Source organism: Alexandromys fortis, unplaced genomic scaffold, assembly GCF_014885135.2.
Source record: "Alexandromys fortis isolate MF-2015 unplaced genomic scaffold, M_Fortis_MF-2015_v1.1 scaffold_222, whole genome shotgun sequence".
NCBI classification, from domain to species: Eukaryota; Metazoa; Chordata; class Mammalia; order Rodentia; family Cricetidae; genus Alexandromys; species Alexandromys fortis.
Window position 1 is genome coordinate 1,565,403 of NW_026068108.1, and position 17,116 is coordinate 1,582,518.

Here is a 17,116-nt window from a genome sequence, read left to right on the forward strand (position 1 = left end):
AGGGCACCCATCCCCTGGAGCTGGGGGTGCAGCGGGGTGTGAGGCATCATCTGAACTGATTCAGCTTTGTCTTTGGAAACTGAACTCAGGTCCTCTGGAAGAGCAATCTCTCCACCCACCCAAGACCAGCTGTTTAAATGTCTGTATCAAAGCCAGTGTTTCAAACAATGGATCTTCTCACCTGACCACCTGAGCACCCTGCTCATGGTTCTGTCTCCAGCTCCACGAGCTTGCTTCTCTAATTTCATGAGGTTCTGTTGGCGGACATTCCAGACCAGCTGAGAAGAGAGCACACAGCAAGTGTATTTCCAGCTGGGTCTCGCTAGTGCCCATCCTGGGTGGCCAGGAGCCCCCTGACTTCTAGAGACAGGAAGGCTGACACTGTTATTGTGAAATCATTTGCATATTGTGAGGTGCTTTGCATAAGATGGCATGATTTGCATACAGGGAGGAAGACATCTTTAACGTCCCAGTGTGGCCTTCGCTAAACACCTTCTTGTGGCAAAGAATCCGATTGGACATTCTGTTTCAGAACCTCCATAAGGGCCCGGAGCGCATCCTAGGAGACGTATGAGGCTGGTGAAGAAAGCCAGACAGGAAGCTTTTGAACGGAGCTGGTAGCCTAGAAAGCACCAATGTTAAAGAATGTATCAGCTGGGAGCGGCGCCATAGGCCTGGTGTGGTGGTGCACCCTCTTAACCCCAGCACTCGGGAGGCAGCGGTGCCGTAGGCCTGGTGTGGTGATGCACCCTCTTAACCCCAGCACTCGGGAGGCAGAGGCAGGCGGATCTCTGAGTGCGGGGCCAGCTTGATCTACCAAGTGAGTTCTAAGACAGCAGCGTTACACGGGGAACCCGTTTTGGTGGGGAAAAAAGAGTATAAAGTGTATCTGATAGAGTGCTTGGTCCAGCAATGCATCCATCAGGTGTAGGAGTGCACACCTACAATCAGGAGGTCCAGACACTCTAGTCTTCAAGTTCAAAGATGGTCCAGGATGAGACCTTATATCACAACATATCAATAAATAAACCAGGAGTATGGCACAGTCTTTTTTTTAATTATTTATTTATTATGTTTACAACATTCTACCTCGATGTATGCCCGCACACCAGAGAAGGGCGCCAGATCTCAGTACAGATGGTTGTGAGCCACCATGTGGTTGCTGGGAATTGAACTCAGGACCTCTGGAAGAGCAGCCAGTGCTCGCTCTTAACCTCTGAGCCATCTCTCCAGCCCCATGGCACAGTCTTTAATCCCAGCACTGAGAAGGCAGAGGTAGGCAGATCCTGTGAGTTCAAGGCCAGCTTCATCTAGTTCCAGGAAAAGCCAGTCTCAAAATAAATTAAACCAATAAACAATGAAGAAACATATATGCAACACACACTGAAGTAGGTGAGGCATCAGCTGCACTGTGTGAGTTCAGTCGCCCTCAGAGCACCCAGAAAGAACAAGTGACCAGCCACAGAAGTAGAGAGCTGCCAAAGGAGGTGAAGGCCAGAGACCCTCACTCTGTCAGTCTGCCCAAGGGATGAGCCCAGACATTAGCCTTGGCTGAACGTTCTTCTGCACCAGTTGCTGGCTAATTCCTAGAAAAGGATGCAAAGGGGATTTTAGGCCACATTTGTACTGTGTTCAGGCTTAGAAATGAGGTGACTATCACAGGCCCTAGGTACATCCAAGTTGAATTCTGGCTCTGCCATTTGTGTGGCTGCCATAAACCAATACAACAGTCAGTACACATCTGATAAAAATAAGGAACTGCCGGGCGGTGGTGGCGCAAGCCTTTAATCCCAGTATTCGGGATGCAGAGGCAGGCAGATCTCTGTGAGTTCGAGACCAGCCCGGTCTACAAGAGCTAGTTCCAGGACAGGCTCCAAAGCTACAGAGAAACCCTGTCTCAAAAACCAAAAAAAAACAAAAACAAAAAAAAAAAAAAGCTAGTTCCAGGACAGGCTCCAAAGCTACAGAGAAACCCTGTCTCAAAAACCAAAAAAAAACAAAAACAAAAAAAAAAAAAACCCTAGTTTCAGGACAGGCTCCAAAGTGCTACTGTCTCGAAAAAACAAACAAAACAAAACAAACAAACAAACAAACAAAAACCCCAAGGAATTGGTGAGATAACCCTAATTACTGATGGTACATAGTGTGTATTCAGTACAAAGCTACACTAAATCAGAGGACTACAGTAATTCTTGTCATACTTGCTCCAGTGGAGTGCAGGCCCAGTAGTGCAGGGTTAAGGGAACACAAAGCCCTTTCTTTGTGCCAGGTTTGGAATTCCAGGGCACAGGGTCTAGAAACATGTATTGGATCTCAAAGGGTTACTGTCCTGGAGATAGTGGCCTGAGGTTCCAAGTGAAAAACCAAAGCATAAAAATAATTCGATGAGTAAGAATAAAATTCCCTCTTCTGAGGTACCGGGGCCAGGCCCCTCCCTGTGGCAGGCACTTCCCCTTTCCCTGGCTCATGGAGGAGCCAGGCGCGCTGGCTGACTCAGAACCACAGCCGCGCTCTTATCCCGGGACGGAGCGGTCTGGCGGCCACGCGCGCCCTCGTGTGGCCACTGCGGAGACTGCATGCCCGGAACGGTCGCGGTCCCCGCGTGGCGGCTGCCCTCACCTAGCTAAACCCGACTAAAAGCGGTGCCCGCGGGTCTACCCACTTCCGTCCTGCCCTCTCCGCAGCCCCGTAATCCGGCCCGAGCGGAAGTGCACTGACCGCGCGGGTCCCCCATGGCTAAGAAGCGGAAGCGCCCCCCCGCCGCCGCTCCGTCTAGCCCCCCGGAGCCGGGCGCGTCTGGTTCCGGACTGTCCCGTGTGACGTGGCTGCACGCCGGGGGTGGCTCCGGGCCGGGGGCCTAGTGGCGGGGGCCGGGCGAGGCAGAGCCGGGGCGGGGCGCGAGCCTGCAGCTGGATGGCCGGGCCCGCCCGGAGCGCTGCAGCTGCCGCCGCCGCCACCGCACGGTGAGTCGCTGGACCCTCAGGCCCGCGTCCGGGGTGGGATGGACCGTGTCGATTCCCAAACCGGCTGCGGCTCGTCCAGAGTCTAGGAGTGGAACTTGCCTGCTTTTGACTCTTCCTTACTGCTCTCGTCCCACACTCTGCCCCTCATCTCTCTCAGCTGCCCCGCTTCTCTCCTTCCAGCAGATACTCTCTGGCTCACTTTCTTGACTCTCCTTACTCTTGCCTTCTCCGTTCTCTTCATACCCCATACTTCCAAGCCTGTGATCCCCTCGCCTCTGCATGACCCGCCAAGGACTTGACCTGGCTAGGGCCTGCCTTGGTACTAGTGAAGCTTCGCCCCCCCCCCCCCGTGGTAGCTGTGGGGGGTCTAATTAAGGCCTAAGATCCCAGATATAGGCTTCTACTCACCAACCAGAGGAAGGAAACTGAGGCAGTTCAAGGTCACAGTAGGTACAGACAGGGCAAACCACACTCAAACTTTCCAGATTGAGCTTCTTGCTTGGTTGACTCATCCCCATCGGGTGATCTGTCTGCAGAACACATTCCTTCTGGGAGTGCTTCAGGCCTCCTCTGGCACATGGCTTATGTTCTCTCCTCCATACCATCAACTGCCTGAACTATCAAGCCCATCTCATATCGGTATCTCTGTGAGGGAGGCATTACCCAGATCCATTCCCTGATGAAGACCAGACTGGGAAGGGGCAACAGGAATTGCCCACAGTCAAACAGCTTAAAATCTAGATCACCAAATTAGTTAGCCACAAGTCATCAGCCTGTGCTCCTGCATCTGTGAGGCATCTCTTCTCTCCTGCTCCACTTGTCTCTTGCCACCCAAGAGATCATTTGGGGGAAGAGGTTTGGACCACTGCTCAGTTCCTCCACCTGTGCTCCCCATCAAGCTCATTGCTGGCCTGAGACCCTGGGGTGTCTTCACAGACACATCCTGGCAGCCAAGCCTCTCCTGGCAGCTAGAGACACCCAGCAGGGATGGGCCCTCCGGTGGCTGAAGGAAGCCCAGGCAGTGCCTCACCCAGTCATTAGAGAAAGTTTAGCCTCAGGCGGACACATTGACACACAGGCTGGAGCCAGCTCAGAAGGAAAAAATGTGCGGTTCTTGGGAGAAGTATAGAGGAGCAGAACCCCTTTGCTGTGTTCACCCATCCTCGGGAGCAAGCAGGAGGGTGATGCCATGGTCATTTGAGACGGGAGGAGATGCTACGCTTCCTGAGTGGGCATGTGGTCCACGGAGGCAGCTCACATGAGCAGCCTTTGTGTTTTCCAGCAGCTGGCATGCCTGGATGTCCCTGCCCTGGCTATGGGATGGCAGGCCAAAAGGTCCTCTTCCTCACTGTCCTTGCCCTGGAGCTCCTGAGAAGGGTTGGAGGTTCTCAGCCAGCCCTCCGGAGCCTGGGGGCTGCAGCTGCCTGTTGCCTGGATGATAAAGAAAGCGAGTCTTGGGGTACTTTGCTGAGTGGGGAGCGACTGGACACCTGGATCTGCTCCCTCTTGGGCTCCCTCGTGGTTGGACTCAGTGGGGTTTTCCCCTTGCTGGTCATTCCCCAGGAGATGGGGACCATGTTACACTCAGAAGGTGAGTGGCCCTTCAGTGGCCTCGAGAATCCTCACAAAAGGAAGGAAACATACTGCTTGCTTTTGGGAAAATGCTGAGTCTCATGTGCCGGGTACACTGTGTCTGGAGCAGTGCCACCTTGGTCCTGTGGGAAGATGGTATACAAGCTCATTTGTTCATTCATTTATGCATCTGCTTCTTACTTCATTCAGCAAACATTTCCCAGACGTGGTATGAACAGTGGCTGGCAATGTGGCTGCCACATTACCTGGGCTCAAATCCTGGCTCTGCCACCCACCAACTAAGTAGAACATGGCAAATCACTTAATCTCACTCTGCCTTAGTCTGCCAGACTTTAAAATAAGGCTGATAGGTCTGATCATGCAGTTCAGTAGTAGAATGGGTGCCTCACGTGTCCCCAGCAGCCTCCCCCGCCGTGAGAGCAGTACTGTCACTGACCTGTGAGTTTTAGATGAGCACTTGGGGGATCGCCTGGTGCAGGCGTTTACAGGCTCATGTTGAACCCAGAGTACAGAGGTGAGCAAGTGCTGCCTGCTCCCCAGTTTGGGTTAGTAGTCTAAAGGCTAGGGATGTAGTAGCTGGTGCTGTTGTGCTTGCCTGGTACACAGGAAGTCAGTCCCCAGCTGAATACAGCTCTTACTGAAAATCCCAGAACTTGAGTGAAGGCAGAAGAACCCGAAGTTCAAGGTTATCTTTATTTAGCTACATAACCAGGCAGAAGTCAGCCTGTGCTGTGTGAAACCCTTTCTCAGAGTATAAAAAGAATGTAGGGCTGGAGATGGCTCAGCTCTTAAGAGCACATACATTCTACTCTTCCAGAGGATTCAGATTCAGTTCCTAACATTTCATGTCAGGCAGCTCACAACTGTCTGTAACTATAGTTCCAGAAGGATCCTCTGGGCTTGGGGGCACCTGCATTCATAAACATGCATATAACTTAAAAAAGAATAAATCATTTAAAAAATAAAAGAAGGGCTCATGGAATGGCTCAATGGGTAAAGGTGTTTGCCCTACAAGCCTGTCAAACTGACTTCATTCCTGAAACCCATGTAAAGGAGGAAGGAGCGAACACACACTACAGAGTTGTCCTCTGTGCACCCCCGTGTGCACTCACACACATCATACACACACAATAATAGTAAAATAAGTGAATAAACAGAGTGACTGCCTTTTGCCATCTGCCATGCTCCTGGAGGATTGTTGCTACCACTTGTGAACCAAGCCTTCCTGGAACCTGTCGTGCCTATGCAATGTGTCCTTCCTCAGACAACCCGGGACGGGGTAGCGCTGGTAGGATGCTCACTTGGTGTGTATGAGGCTTGGCAGGGTAGTGCAGGATGCACTTGGAGTATTGGCTACATTCTACAAGTGGGAAGCATTTGCTTTCTGGCTAACTTGGAAACAGCAGTGTCCCCTGGGGGTCACTGCACCACGAGCGGCCGAGAAGCACTTCCAAATCTGGACATGCAAGTCATCAAAGTCCCTAAGTTTCTGTCAGGTTACTACAGGTGGCACTAACTGAGGCGAGATATTCCCATTGAATGAACATTTGCTTTATGCTTTGTTAATTCTGATCCAATTTGTACATGGGGAAACTGAGTCTCAGAAGTTATCTTCTGATGGATTGGAGAACTGGAACTTGCCAGGGCCCAAGCCCATCTCTTAACCAATATGCAGTAGTCAGTGAGTCCACAGTGGTCCCTCAAATTTTATGTTCCTACTGAGCACTCTGTGGGTTGGGGAAGAGCTACCCAGAAAAGCAGTAGTCTTTGGAAATACAGCCTTTGGGTGCACTTGGGAGCACAAGCTCAGCCCAGGCCCTCACGTCTGCTTGCAGCTGGAGCCTGGCGTCTGAAGCAGCTGCTCAGCTTTGCCTTGGGTGGACTCTTGGGCAATGTGTTTCTGCACCTGCTGCCAGAGGCATGGGCCTACACCTGTCGCTTCAGCCCCGGTGAGTGAGACCACAGGGCAGGACAGGAGGGCAGAACCTGTGCCCATGCCCAGGCTGGCCTAGGCCCTGCTGGCTCTACAGAGAGGGCCATGGGAGGGATATGGAAGAGAGATTCAGAAAACCTTGTCTAAGAGGGAAGGTCGAATTCCAATGTCCTGGCTTCTTTGGGGAGCTGCTTGTTCAGTAGGTGCCCCTCCCAAACCTCCTCCCTGAACTAGCCCTGAAATAGGCCCCATTCCAAATGACTCCCTTCTAGCCACTGGCTTGGCATGGCCTGTTAGTGCTTCCCCTGCAGGTGGTGAAGGACAGAGTCTGCAGCAGCAGCAACAGCTGGGGCTATGGGTCATTGCTGGCTTCCTGACCTTTCTGGCATTGGAGAAGATGTTCCTGAATAGCAAGGAGAAGGAGGGCCCCAGCCAGGTAAGCCACAAGACCCAGAGCCCGGATATGTCGGGTTGTGTTTTTTTTTTTTCCTGTTTTCTGCTTCTAAAGTAAATGAAAAAGTAAAATAAATACCCAGGGCCTGGAGAAGCCCAGGGTCTGAGTATCTCCTGGCTCTTCCCCGAGAGCTGTGGTGGGAAACTCCCAAGGATGGCAGTGCCAGCCTCTGAAGTAGTTTGATCTCATAGATGGATGATGACAGACTGTGGGGTTGAGGCCTGATGACAGATCAGCAAAGTCTAGCTAGATCAAGGAAATATTCTGTCTCTTGTCCCTCTCTCTCTGTCTGCCTGTCTGAGTGGGGGGCATCTAATGTCACCTCTCTCTCCTTCTTCTGGCCGTAGGCCCCCAGCAAAGACCCCACTGCTGCCGCGCTCAATGGAGGCCACTGTCTGGCCCAGCCGGCTGCAGAGCCCGGCCTGAGAGCCGTGGTCCGGAACCTCAAAGTGAGTGGCCCATGAGGGCCCCCCTCCTGCAGCCGCAGAGCTGAATGGCCAGCTCAGCTCTGCCTGCCTGGCTCAGCCCGGCTTTCTCTCCCTTCACCCAGGTCAGCGGCTATCTCAACCTGCTGGCCAACACCATAGACAACTTCACTCATGGGCTGGCTGTGGCTGCCAGCTTCCTTGTGAGCAAAAAGGTAAGGGGTGGGGCAAGTAGAGCTCTGGCATCTGGTGGAAAGGATACTAATATCTACCAATTTGATCGACCTCCAAAAGAAAGTCTCTGTTTCTTGCATTTACTAACAGTATCTTTGTGAAGTCCCTTGTCCCTGTCCCTCTGCTGGATGCTGCTCTAGCCTCTCCCTTGTCTCCCTTCACCTTTGTCCTCAGTGCGTGTCTGTGCTGGTACCACATGTTTGTGTGCTCTTGGAGGCCAAAAGATCCCCAAGCTGGACCTGGATCCTCGGAGCTAGAGTTATAGCAGTTGTGAGTGACCTAACATGGGTGCTGGGAACTGAACTCAGGTCCTCTGGTCCCCCACCTCTGTCGCACCTTTGTTCCCTTCTGCCAGCACTCACTAGGATGTCCCTATCAAGTCCCAACTACTAGATGCTTCTCCCTTCACCCACCACCTATTGTCATCTGTGCTCTGCCCCACTGCTCTGTCTACCCCAACACTAGGTAGTCACCGTGTCCTCCTCCTCCCAAACTCCTCACCCCTCGGACCTCAGTTGGACTGTACCTCTAAGAGGCCCTTGCCACCCCACCCCCAGTCTAGTCTTCCTCACAGCACTGTCTAGTCTTCCTCACAGCACTGCTCCAGATGGGGCCACGCAGGTGCTTGTCTTGTACCCTGTCTCGACCAGGCACCCCCAACCTGCAGCTTAGGAATGGCACTGTGCCCGTGTGCCGTGAATGCAGCCAGCACATCTGTAGGTGAATTCCACATTGCAGTGTTGAGGCTGTCAGTACTGAGGGCAGGCTCTTCCAGCCCAGAGCAGACTCAAAGCACAACACTTGTTTGTAGAGAGACTGGGTATGGGGGAAGCCTAGTTACCCAGCAGAGGCAGCAGACTCAGACTCCCATCTCTGCAGATTGGGCTTCTAACCACCATGGCCATCCTCCTGCATGAGATCCCCCATGAGGTAAGTGCCCAGAGGGTGGCCCCAAAGCCAAGGTCCCAAGGTTACCATGCTCAGCATGGGTGTGGCACTTGGCCAGGGCTTTGGGTGGGCCTTGCCCACAGGAGTGGTCTGGAGGAGGGGCATCGCTTCAATAGGTGCTGGCCCAGGGGCAAGGTAGACAGGATGCTGGGTGTTCATGTGGTCAGGCTCTGGGTGAACATCTATCTGGGCCTTTCCTCAGGTGGGTGACTTTGCTATCCTGCTCCGAGCTGGCTTTGACCGATGGACTGCAGCCAAGCTACAGTTCTCTACAGCCCTGGGAGGCCTTCTGGGGGCCTGCTTTGCCATCTGCACACAGTCACCCAAAGGAGTAGGTATGAGAGTGGTCATGTTCAGTAGAGGCAACAGCCAGACAGTGCCCCGCTGCTACTGGGCTCGTGTGCCTGGTCTGCCCTGCAGGAGGGCAGGGTACATACAGCCCCCTGGGCTTACCACCAGCTCATCGTTCCCTACAGGGGAGACAGTGGTCTGGACCCTGCCCTTTACCTCTGGAGGCTTTCTCTATATTGCCCTGGTCAACGTGTTGCCCGACCTCTTAGAAGAAAATGACCCGTGGTGAGTGATCTCCTGGGATGGCCACTGACGGGGTTCAGGAGGAGCCCTGCTCCTGAGTCTCCCCTCTCCCAACAGGCACTCCCTGCAGCAGGTGCTGCTGCTCTGCGCCGGCGCTGTGGTCATGGTGCTGCTTTCGTTCTTCGTTGAGTAACCATTCCTGACATCCCTCTCCGCATAGCAAGCAATAGAGAACCAACTCGCTCTGTGACTTTGTGTGTGAGAGGCAGAGGGTGAATGCTAGAACCAGCCTAGCACTGGACAAATGTGTGCAGGAGACCGACACTGTGACCCGTGTGCAGAGCCCAGCCACCCCACTGTCATCTAGCAGCAAGGAATGGCAGCGCTGGTGCCGGCACAGGCCTCCCTTCTCGCAAGAGTCCAGGGCTACAGAGAACCCCGGAACTGTCCCCCCTGGGCCTCTAACTCAAGACTAATTAAAGCTCTGCTCACATATCCAGGTCCCAAGCACCTAAGAGGCGGAGGCTGCACCGCTCTTTGCTGTCCATTTCCCCAGCCCTTCCTATGCCACCTCTACAGCCAAAGAAAGGGGAGTGGGTGCTCTTCCGGCCCCAGCCCCACTCAGCACTGAGCAGGCAGCTTCTCCAGGACCTCCTCCTAGGGGCTGCCACCCTGGCCAGCTCATGCTGTCAAACAGCAGTCTGCAAGGCACCATGTAATCCTCAGGCTAGCAGTCTCCAGTGCAGCTCCAAAGGCTCCCGCCAGCACACGGTTCAGCAGACATGCCCCGGGCAGGGAGAATGAGCCTTGCTGCCCTTACCTGCTCAGGCCCCTTGTCCTTTGGGTTGAGTAAGGTGGGGGTGGTGAGGGCTCCACATTGTCAGTGCTCAGGAATGTGAACTAGGAGAATGCTGAAGCCATAATCCCCAACTATTTCCCTTGGCTGACATCCAGGTACTCAGCTGGCCACTCAACAGCCAGACTTCAGCCCTTCTACTGTGGTGTTAGAGAAGTGGCCACTGAAGAGTCTGAGTGATTCCGTAGCAGTTACGCCGTGGTTCATCTTTATCTGTAAATACCTGTTCTATAGGTGTAAATAAATATTACCTAGACCACTCCCTGTTCCACATACTAGGGAGGTCAAGCAGAGCTCTGCTCAGTGCTCCGGCAGATCCGTTACTTGCTGAACTGAAGGTTTCCTATTTCCCCGCCCAGTTTCACTGTTAACCTTTCAGCCCAGGAATGCTTGAGCCTTTGTCACCATCACCTGATCTTATTTATTCCCTGATCCCCCTTAGTAATTCTTATCAAGGGATCAGGACCATCAAGTTATCTCCAGCTTTGACTTCACACTGTAATCTCAGCATCCAGGAATGGTAGCAGAAGGATCTGGAGTTAAAAGGCCAGCCTAGGCTACCTGAAACCACCATTTTGGAAAACAAGGGGGAAAAAAAGGAAGACATAGGAAGAACATAGGATATGGTAATACATGAGGTAGAACAATGAATTCCAGGCCAGCTTGGGCTACATAAGACCCTGTCTCACTTGATCCTCCCCATAGCACCCACCTCCCAAATATAGGCAGGAGGAAAAAGGGTCTTTACCGGGCCCCCTTCCTGACTGCACCATCACCATAACACAGCAAGGGGCACTGCTTCTCCATCCAACCCACTTTCCTCCCTAAGCCAACAGGCAGCCTTCAGCAGCCCCCTGGGTGGGATAAGTCAGTCATCTGTGCTGAGTCTAGTGCAAGCAGGTGGGACACCAAATCAGCCACCTCCTTAGCCGGGGATGCTCAGCTGTCAGTGTTCTGGCGTCACATCCGTCAGAGATCGGGTCTACCTGGCTGACTTCCAGGGACCTCAGGACAGAAAGGTCCAAGCCCGTTGTCTTTCCTCTCAGCAAGTGCTCAGGGCAGAGCTGTGGTGTGAAGCCCAGCTGGGAGGCTGACAAGCACAAGTATCACCGTTCACCACTGCACTCAGCCCGAGGGGTTGAAGGGCTCTGCTGTACTGAGGAAGCCAGGTGATGGTGGCGCCTGCACCATGCCCAAGAACACATTCTCTCTGGTTAGAAAGGAGGAGGGGGCACCTAAGCTCAGGCCAGAGGACAAAATCAGAAGCCCTTTAGCTGCTCAGCTCCTGGAGCAAGACATAATCAAACCACAATCAACAGGCAGCATGCAGAGCTCAGCGAGTCAGCACGTGGGTAGGGTCACACTGAGGAGAGCTAGCGAGGTGGAGCTTGCTGGAGTCATGTCCTCTAGGAAGAGCAAGGGGAAGAAAGGAAAGTGCCAAGGAATTTTTGCCCCTTTTTGGCAAAAAAGTGGAATTTTGAGGATTAACAGCTTTGAAGGACCATTCAGGGCTGCCAAAACAACTCATTGAAAAGATGAATGATGGGCCAAACAAGGTGGCATATGCCTTTAACCCTAACATTCTAGACTAATCTCAGAGGCCACAAGCAACTGAGTTCAACGCCAACCTGATCTACATCAAGTTCCAGGCTAGCCAAGACTTCATAGTGAGACCCTGTCTCTAAATAAATATAAAATTTTGATGCTACCTCATTTCATTACGCTGTAATTTCAGCCCAGCTGCTTGTGTCTGTAAAATGTAAACCCAGGTTAGTGAGCTGGATCAGTGGGTAAAGGTACTTACTGCACAAACTTGTTGATCTAAGTTGGATCCCTAGAACCCAGGTAAAGGTGGAAGGAGAGAACTGACTCCACAAAGCTGTCCTCTGATGGACATGTATCCTGACCACGTGCACACACACACAGTGAAAATAATACAGCGGCCATCCTGATAAAAAAAAATATGCATTAAGAACTATATAGGGGCAGGGATGTGTCTCAGGTAGTAGAGTGCTTGCCTAACATGAACTAAACCCTGGGTTCTATCCCAGCACCACATGAAACTGGAATGGTGGGAGCTGGAGAGATGGCTCAGAGGTTAAGAGCACTGGCTGCTCTTCCAGAGGTCCTGAGTTCAATTCCCAGCACCCACATGGTGGCTCACAACCATCTGTAATGAGATCTGGTGCCCTCTTCTGGTAAACATGCAGACAAACACTGTATACATAATATATAAATCAATCATTAAGAAAAGATGGGAATGATGGGACATGCCCATAGCTGTGACCGCACTGCCAAGCCAGAAGGCTGTGGGCTCCCACACGGCAGGGCAGGCAGCAGAGTAAGGCCGTGAGAGAGCGGTATGATGGACAGGCCTGAAGAGCCTGGGGAGAAACACGATGCCTACAAGCCAGGGTAGTGGGGTCTATTTCAAGAACTAAACCCTACATCTTACTGTATATGGCAACAAGAATTAGACTAGAGCACTGCAATGTGCAATGCAAGATGGGAAACTCTGGCTTCTCTTCAGGGTATTCCTTTGGGAACTCCAAGGCCACAAGCCTCTAAAGCAGTCAGCGCTGACTTAAGGAGACTTTGGGGAGGAGATAGAAAAGACTCTAGGAAACTGCTGTGCCCTGTACCTCCCCAACACAGGGAGGTTTGGGGCCCATGGCCATCTGTGGGAGTTTTGAGGCTGTAGCTCCTGAGGAAAAGACCTTCTCCATACATGCCACTCCCACCCAGAGTCCACGAGGACAAGACAGACAGGTGGCAAGGATGGAAAACACCTTTTATTACCAGCTTTCGCCCACACCCCAGTGGGCGGACTAGAGGCACCCCTAGGCATAGTACTGCAGGTTGGCTTTCTTCTTGGCCTGCACCTCTAAGATGCCCTCCATGTAGTCCTCGTGGGTAAGCTCCGTAGCACCTCTGCGCAGTGCGATCATACCCTGCAGCCATGACAGATACGGTCTAGTGTGGCCCCCTGAATCCTGAGCCCAACTTCCAAAGGCCTGTGCCCCTGATCTATCCAGGGAAAAGGCAAGGCTGAAAGAATCCACCAATCCCCTGACCACTCACCGCTTCCACACACACGGCTTTGCACTGGGCCCCATTGAAGTCATCAGTGCAACGGGCCAGCTCCTCATAGTTCACATCAGGACTGGAGAAAGGACAGACACCACAGAGCTTGATTACTCACGGAGGGAACGTGAATGGGAAGATATCTTACTATGCACCCACCAAACAATAAAGTCAACTTGCTTTCTGCTGGCAAGCAAGTCTTTACCCACCCTGACCTTTCTTTCATTATAAAATAAGGGGTTCAAGATTAATGAGATTAGACAAAGCCACTTATAAGATCTCTGATACTACAATCTTCTAGAAGCCTGCATCTGAGACTCCAGTAACCAAATCTGCCTGAGGCGAGAAAACAAGGGGTTCTATAGACGAAAGATAACGCCAGAGTGGTGCATCACTCAGCCCAGCGCAGCTACCACATCTGTCCTCTTATGCCAAGCACTGCACTTAAGACATCATCATGGCACTGGGTGGTGGCAGTGGCGCACACATTTAATGCCAGCACTCAAAAGACAAGAGGCAGGCGAATATCTGAGTTCAAGGCCAGCCTGATTTACAGAGTAAGTTCCAGGACAATCAGAGATAGGCAGAAACCTTGTCTCAGGGGAAGAACAACAACCACCACCAAAACATCATCACGGCCAATTCTCAAAGTGGAGTAATTATCCCCAAGTTTCAAATAACAGAGCATGCTTAGAAGGTCAGGCCACAGGCTCAAAGTTGTACAGGTCTGAGCTCAAATCATCTGGTCCTGGTAAGATTCTCGTAAGTCATGCTGGGCTGTGCCAACCTACTGGGCTGTGGGATTTATGTGTCTTCAGATGGGAGGATGAGACGCAGGTGACCTAGGAGTGTGCACAGGAAGGGGAGGGGCGGTCAGAGGCTTGGCAACACAGCACAGGAGGGCAGCTGACCTGACGTTCATCTTCCGTGAGTGGATCTGCATGATCCTGGCCCGGGCCTCCTCGTTGGGCATCGGGAACTCAATCTTGCGGTCCAGGCGTCCTGAGCGGAGCAGGGCAGGGTCCAGGATGTCCACTCTGTTAGTGGCTGCAATTACCTAAGGAATAAGGGAAGCAGCAGCTTCAACTGAAAAGCAGTGCATCCAGCCACAGGCACGAGTCGAGGCAGGTCAGGGTATAGGAAAGATGGGTCCAAACTCTGCCAGTACCAGATCCCCGGGTCAGCCCAGCAGCTCAGCTGCATTTTATTCACCTTTACTTGGGTGTTGGGCTGGAAGCCATCCAGCTGGTTCAGAAGCTCCAACATGGTCCTCTGCACTTCCCGGTCCCCTGCCTTTTCACTGTCAAAGCTGCGGTGCACAGGAGCCCGAGATGCCAGTGACATCACGGCATAAGCACAGGCTATTCCAACTTGTCCAGGGAAATGGTTGCCTCAACTTGAGGCTCCCAGCCCAGGGACTGGCACAGAGAAAGGTGTCACCAAAAGTTAACTGCAGCATTCAACAAAGCTTGCAGAGGCTTCTGGGATCGGATGCTTGGCTGACAACAGACAGTGAGCAGAAACAGCCAGGGCTAGGGCTGTGGCTTTGAGCAATGTGTGATCCCACAAAACTTTGCTCAGAGAATCAGGAGCCTAGGCATCCAACCCCACTCCAGGAAGGGCTCATGAGTCTGAAGACAATGGCTGGGCAACTACCCAATGAACAGGAAAGAGCCGAAAATCAACTGGACACTGGGAGGGTGTCCAGGGTGGGGGCAGAGTGAGACTGGAAGGACAGTCACACAAATGTAGCGCTTATGCTAAGGAGCAATGGGGTGAACGCTCAGAAGGGCTTTAAATAGGATCTGTGGGCAACAGATTTGAATACACACGAGATGACTGCATTTCTTTTTTGAGAGAAATGTGGCAGCTGCGAGAATTTAGGAAGCAGAAAAACAGAAGAGTTACTACTCAGGGAGGAGGGAGGAGCAGGATGGGAAAGAGCTGTAATTTACTTGGGATTTGAGCTCCCACCACATCCCTCACCCCCAGGAACCCTTGGAAGTCTTTAGCACACTCCCTTACCGCTTGGTACCAATGGCATCCAACTCATCAATGAAGATGATAGATGGCGCCTTCTCCTTGGCCAGGGCAAAAGCATCACGGACCAGCTTGGCGCCATCTCCAATGAACATTTGCACCAGCTGGGGGCCTGCCAACTTCAAGAAGGTTGCCTGAGAGAGAGGGGACAGATCAGCCCAAAGGCCCAAGAGGTTCTAAGAATCTTTAAGCCCATCTCATACAGTTTCAACCCACCCACCTCCTCCTCAGTGGCCCCCGCACACACCTTGGTCTGAGCTGCACAAGCTCGGGCAAGCAGAGTCTTCCCTGTACCAGGTGGCCCGTACATCAGCACTCCTTTTGGGGGTTGGATACCCAAGTTCTCGAACTTCTCTTTGTGGTTCATAGGCAGGACAATGGCCTCTACCAGCTGCCAGGAAGAAGTCCTGGGTGAGCAGAGTGATGCCCTGAGGGATACACCCTAGCCTAATCTGCCTATTTCCTATTCCAATGCAGACACTCTACTCTCTCTCTCCTACAAAATGACATTAAAGTCCCCATTTCCCACCCCAAGGACAGTTACCCTAGAACTGCAGGCCCTGGCCTGGGTTGGGTACATGGCTCAGCTGTTCAAGCACCCGTGGAAAAATGCAAGCATGAACATAAGTCTATAACCTCAGTGCAGTGGAGACACAGTCAGGAGGACCACGAGCCTAGTTCCAGGTTCAGAGAGGGACCATGTCTCAGGAAGAAGGTGGGGAGTGACAGATCAGGAGACTTGACATTTCCTGTGCATGCATGCACCTGCACCGTATCACAAACACTGAAGGAAGGAGGAGCCTGAGTGGAGTTTCTGCACTAGCCCCTTCAATCTCTCTGGAATCCAGGCTATCAGCAGTTAACACTGCTTTTTTTTTTTTTTCCTCCTTAAGCAACTCTTTTACAACGATAAAGGCACAATGAGGGAATACAATCTGGTCAAATAAGTGAAAAAACTACAATAGGCTGGCAAGGCTGCTGGCAGCGGCCATGCCTCCCTCACCTCCTGGATCTGCTTGTCCAGGCCCCCGATGTCACTGTATTGCTCTGTGGGCCGCTCATCCACTTCCATGGCCTTCACCCGAGAGTCGTACTCTGTGGGCAGGGTCTCCAGGATCAGATAGGAGTCTTTGTTCACACCCTGAGGGCAAAGCAGAGAGCCTGCACTCGACTCTGCCTAAAGGGCTGGAGGAAGAGAGCTATGAACGGGAAAATACAAGAAGCACAAGATCGCAGGGAGAAGTCCTGCTGAAGCGCCAAGTTCAGAGGCAACACTCACCACCAGGTCTCCTGGCTTCAGCTTCTCTGCATCCACCAAGCCAATCACTGGCAGGAAGTATGTCTTCAGGAAAAATTACAGGCAGTTTCAGCTACTTCCTCACTGAAGCTCCCCAGGGCTGCCCCTTGCCCCTGTCTACTACTGAGCCAGCCTTACTTGTCGTGTGGAAGTTTTGATCACAGCACACTTGCCCTTCCTCTGTGAGTCCAGGTCAATATTGGCACCATCCTCCTCCTGGTCATTGGGATCAACGTCCAGCAACTAAGAAGAAAAATAAGCCCAATCCCTTGAACTTCCCAGAGTGCACTGCTGTGTGGGCCAAAACAATCCCCCACACTCACAAGGCCACAGACCTGCTTCGCTCTCCAAACTAGCATTAAGCTTAGTAAAACACACTTGAGTCAAGCAGTGGTGGTGCACACCTTTAGCCCCAGCACACGGGAGGCAGAGGTAGGTAGATCTCTATGAGTTACTCTGGTCTACAGAGCAAGTTCCAAAACAGCCAAGGCTACACAGAGAAACCCTGTCTCAAAACAAACAAACAAAACCACCAAAAAATAAATGACTGAATAAAAAATTATATACTAGAGGCTTGATAAAATCTTTGCTTCTTTACTGCTTCTGTATGCAAAGATCATTCCGTCAGTGCAGGCCTGTGTCAGTGCAAGCCTGTGTCAGTGCAAGCCTGTGTCTAGGAAGTGAGTCTCAGGAGGGCTTGTATCAACTCTACCCCTATGGACCCCATCCCAAGATGTCTCCACACACCCTCTTTC

General features: G+C 52.3%; 2 protein-coding genes across 9 annotated transcripts in view; one reads left to right on the forward strand and one right to left on the reverse strand.

Moving 5' to 3' along the window:
- The window catches only part of Slc39a13 (solute carrier family 39 member 13), a 67,042-nt gene extending 55,399 nt beyond the window's left edge, over positions 1 to 11,643 (forward strand). Inside the window, exons 1-11 of one of the 8 annotated variants that reach the window (XM_050124278.1) lie at positions 2,712 to 2,963; positions 4,246 to 4,554; positions 6,392 to 6,505; positions 6,801 to 6,925; positions 7,291 to 7,392; positions 7,494 to 7,583; positions 7,777 to 7,872; positions 8,482 to 8,532; positions 8,753 to 8,881; positions 9,027 to 9,126; positions 9,202 to 11,643. In XM_050124278.1, the coding sequence (XP_049980235.1) occupies positions 4,254 to 4,554; positions 6,392 to 6,505; positions 6,801 to 6,925; positions 7,291 to 7,392; positions 7,494 to 7,583; positions 7,777 to 7,872; positions 8,482 to 8,532; positions 8,753 to 8,881; positions 9,027 to 9,110 (1,092 nt within the window). In that variant the 5' untranslated portion in view covers positions 2,712 to 2,963; positions 4,246 to 4,253 and the 3' untranslated portion in view covers positions 9,111 to 9,126; positions 9,202 to 11,643. Of the gene's footprint in view, positions 1 to 2,710; positions 2,964 to 4,244; positions 4,555 to 6,391; positions 6,506 to 6,786; positions 6,926 to 7,290; positions 7,393 to 7,493; positions 7,584 to 7,776; positions 7,873 to 8,481; positions 8,533 to 8,752; positions 8,886 to 9,026; positions 9,127 to 9,201 lie in introns of those variants that run through there. The other 7 variants (XM_050124274.1, XM_050124275.1, XM_050124276.1 and 4 more) reach the window with 7 other exon arrangements.
- Positions 11,644 to 12,714: 1,071 nt separating this feature from the next.
- Positions 12,715 to 17,116, reverse strand: part of Psmc3 (proteasome 26S subunit, ATPase 3) — a 5,760-nt gene continuing 1,358 nt past the window's right edge. The window contains exons 4-12 of the mRNA XM_050124273.1: positions 16,500 to 16,604; positions 16,344 to 16,406; positions 16,068 to 16,205; positions 15,312 to 15,455; positions 15,050 to 15,198; positions 14,237 to 14,333; positions 13,936 to 14,081; positions 13,022 to 13,103; positions 12,715 to 12,891 (exon numbers count right to left, since the gene is read on the reverse strand). Of these exons, the coding sequence (XP_049980230.1) occupies positions 12,781 to 12,891; positions 13,022 to 13,103; positions 13,936 to 14,081; positions 14,237 to 14,333; positions 15,050 to 15,198; positions 15,312 to 15,455; positions 16,068 to 16,205; positions 16,344 to 16,406; positions 16,500 to 16,604 (1,035 nt within the window). The 3' untranslated portion in view covers positions 12,715 to 12,780. The remainder of the gene's footprint in view (positions 12,892 to 13,021; positions 13,104 to 13,935; positions 14,082 to 14,236; positions 14,334 to 15,049; positions 15,199 to 15,311; positions 15,456 to 16,067; positions 16,206 to 16,343; positions 16,407 to 16,499; positions 16,605 to 17,116) is intronic.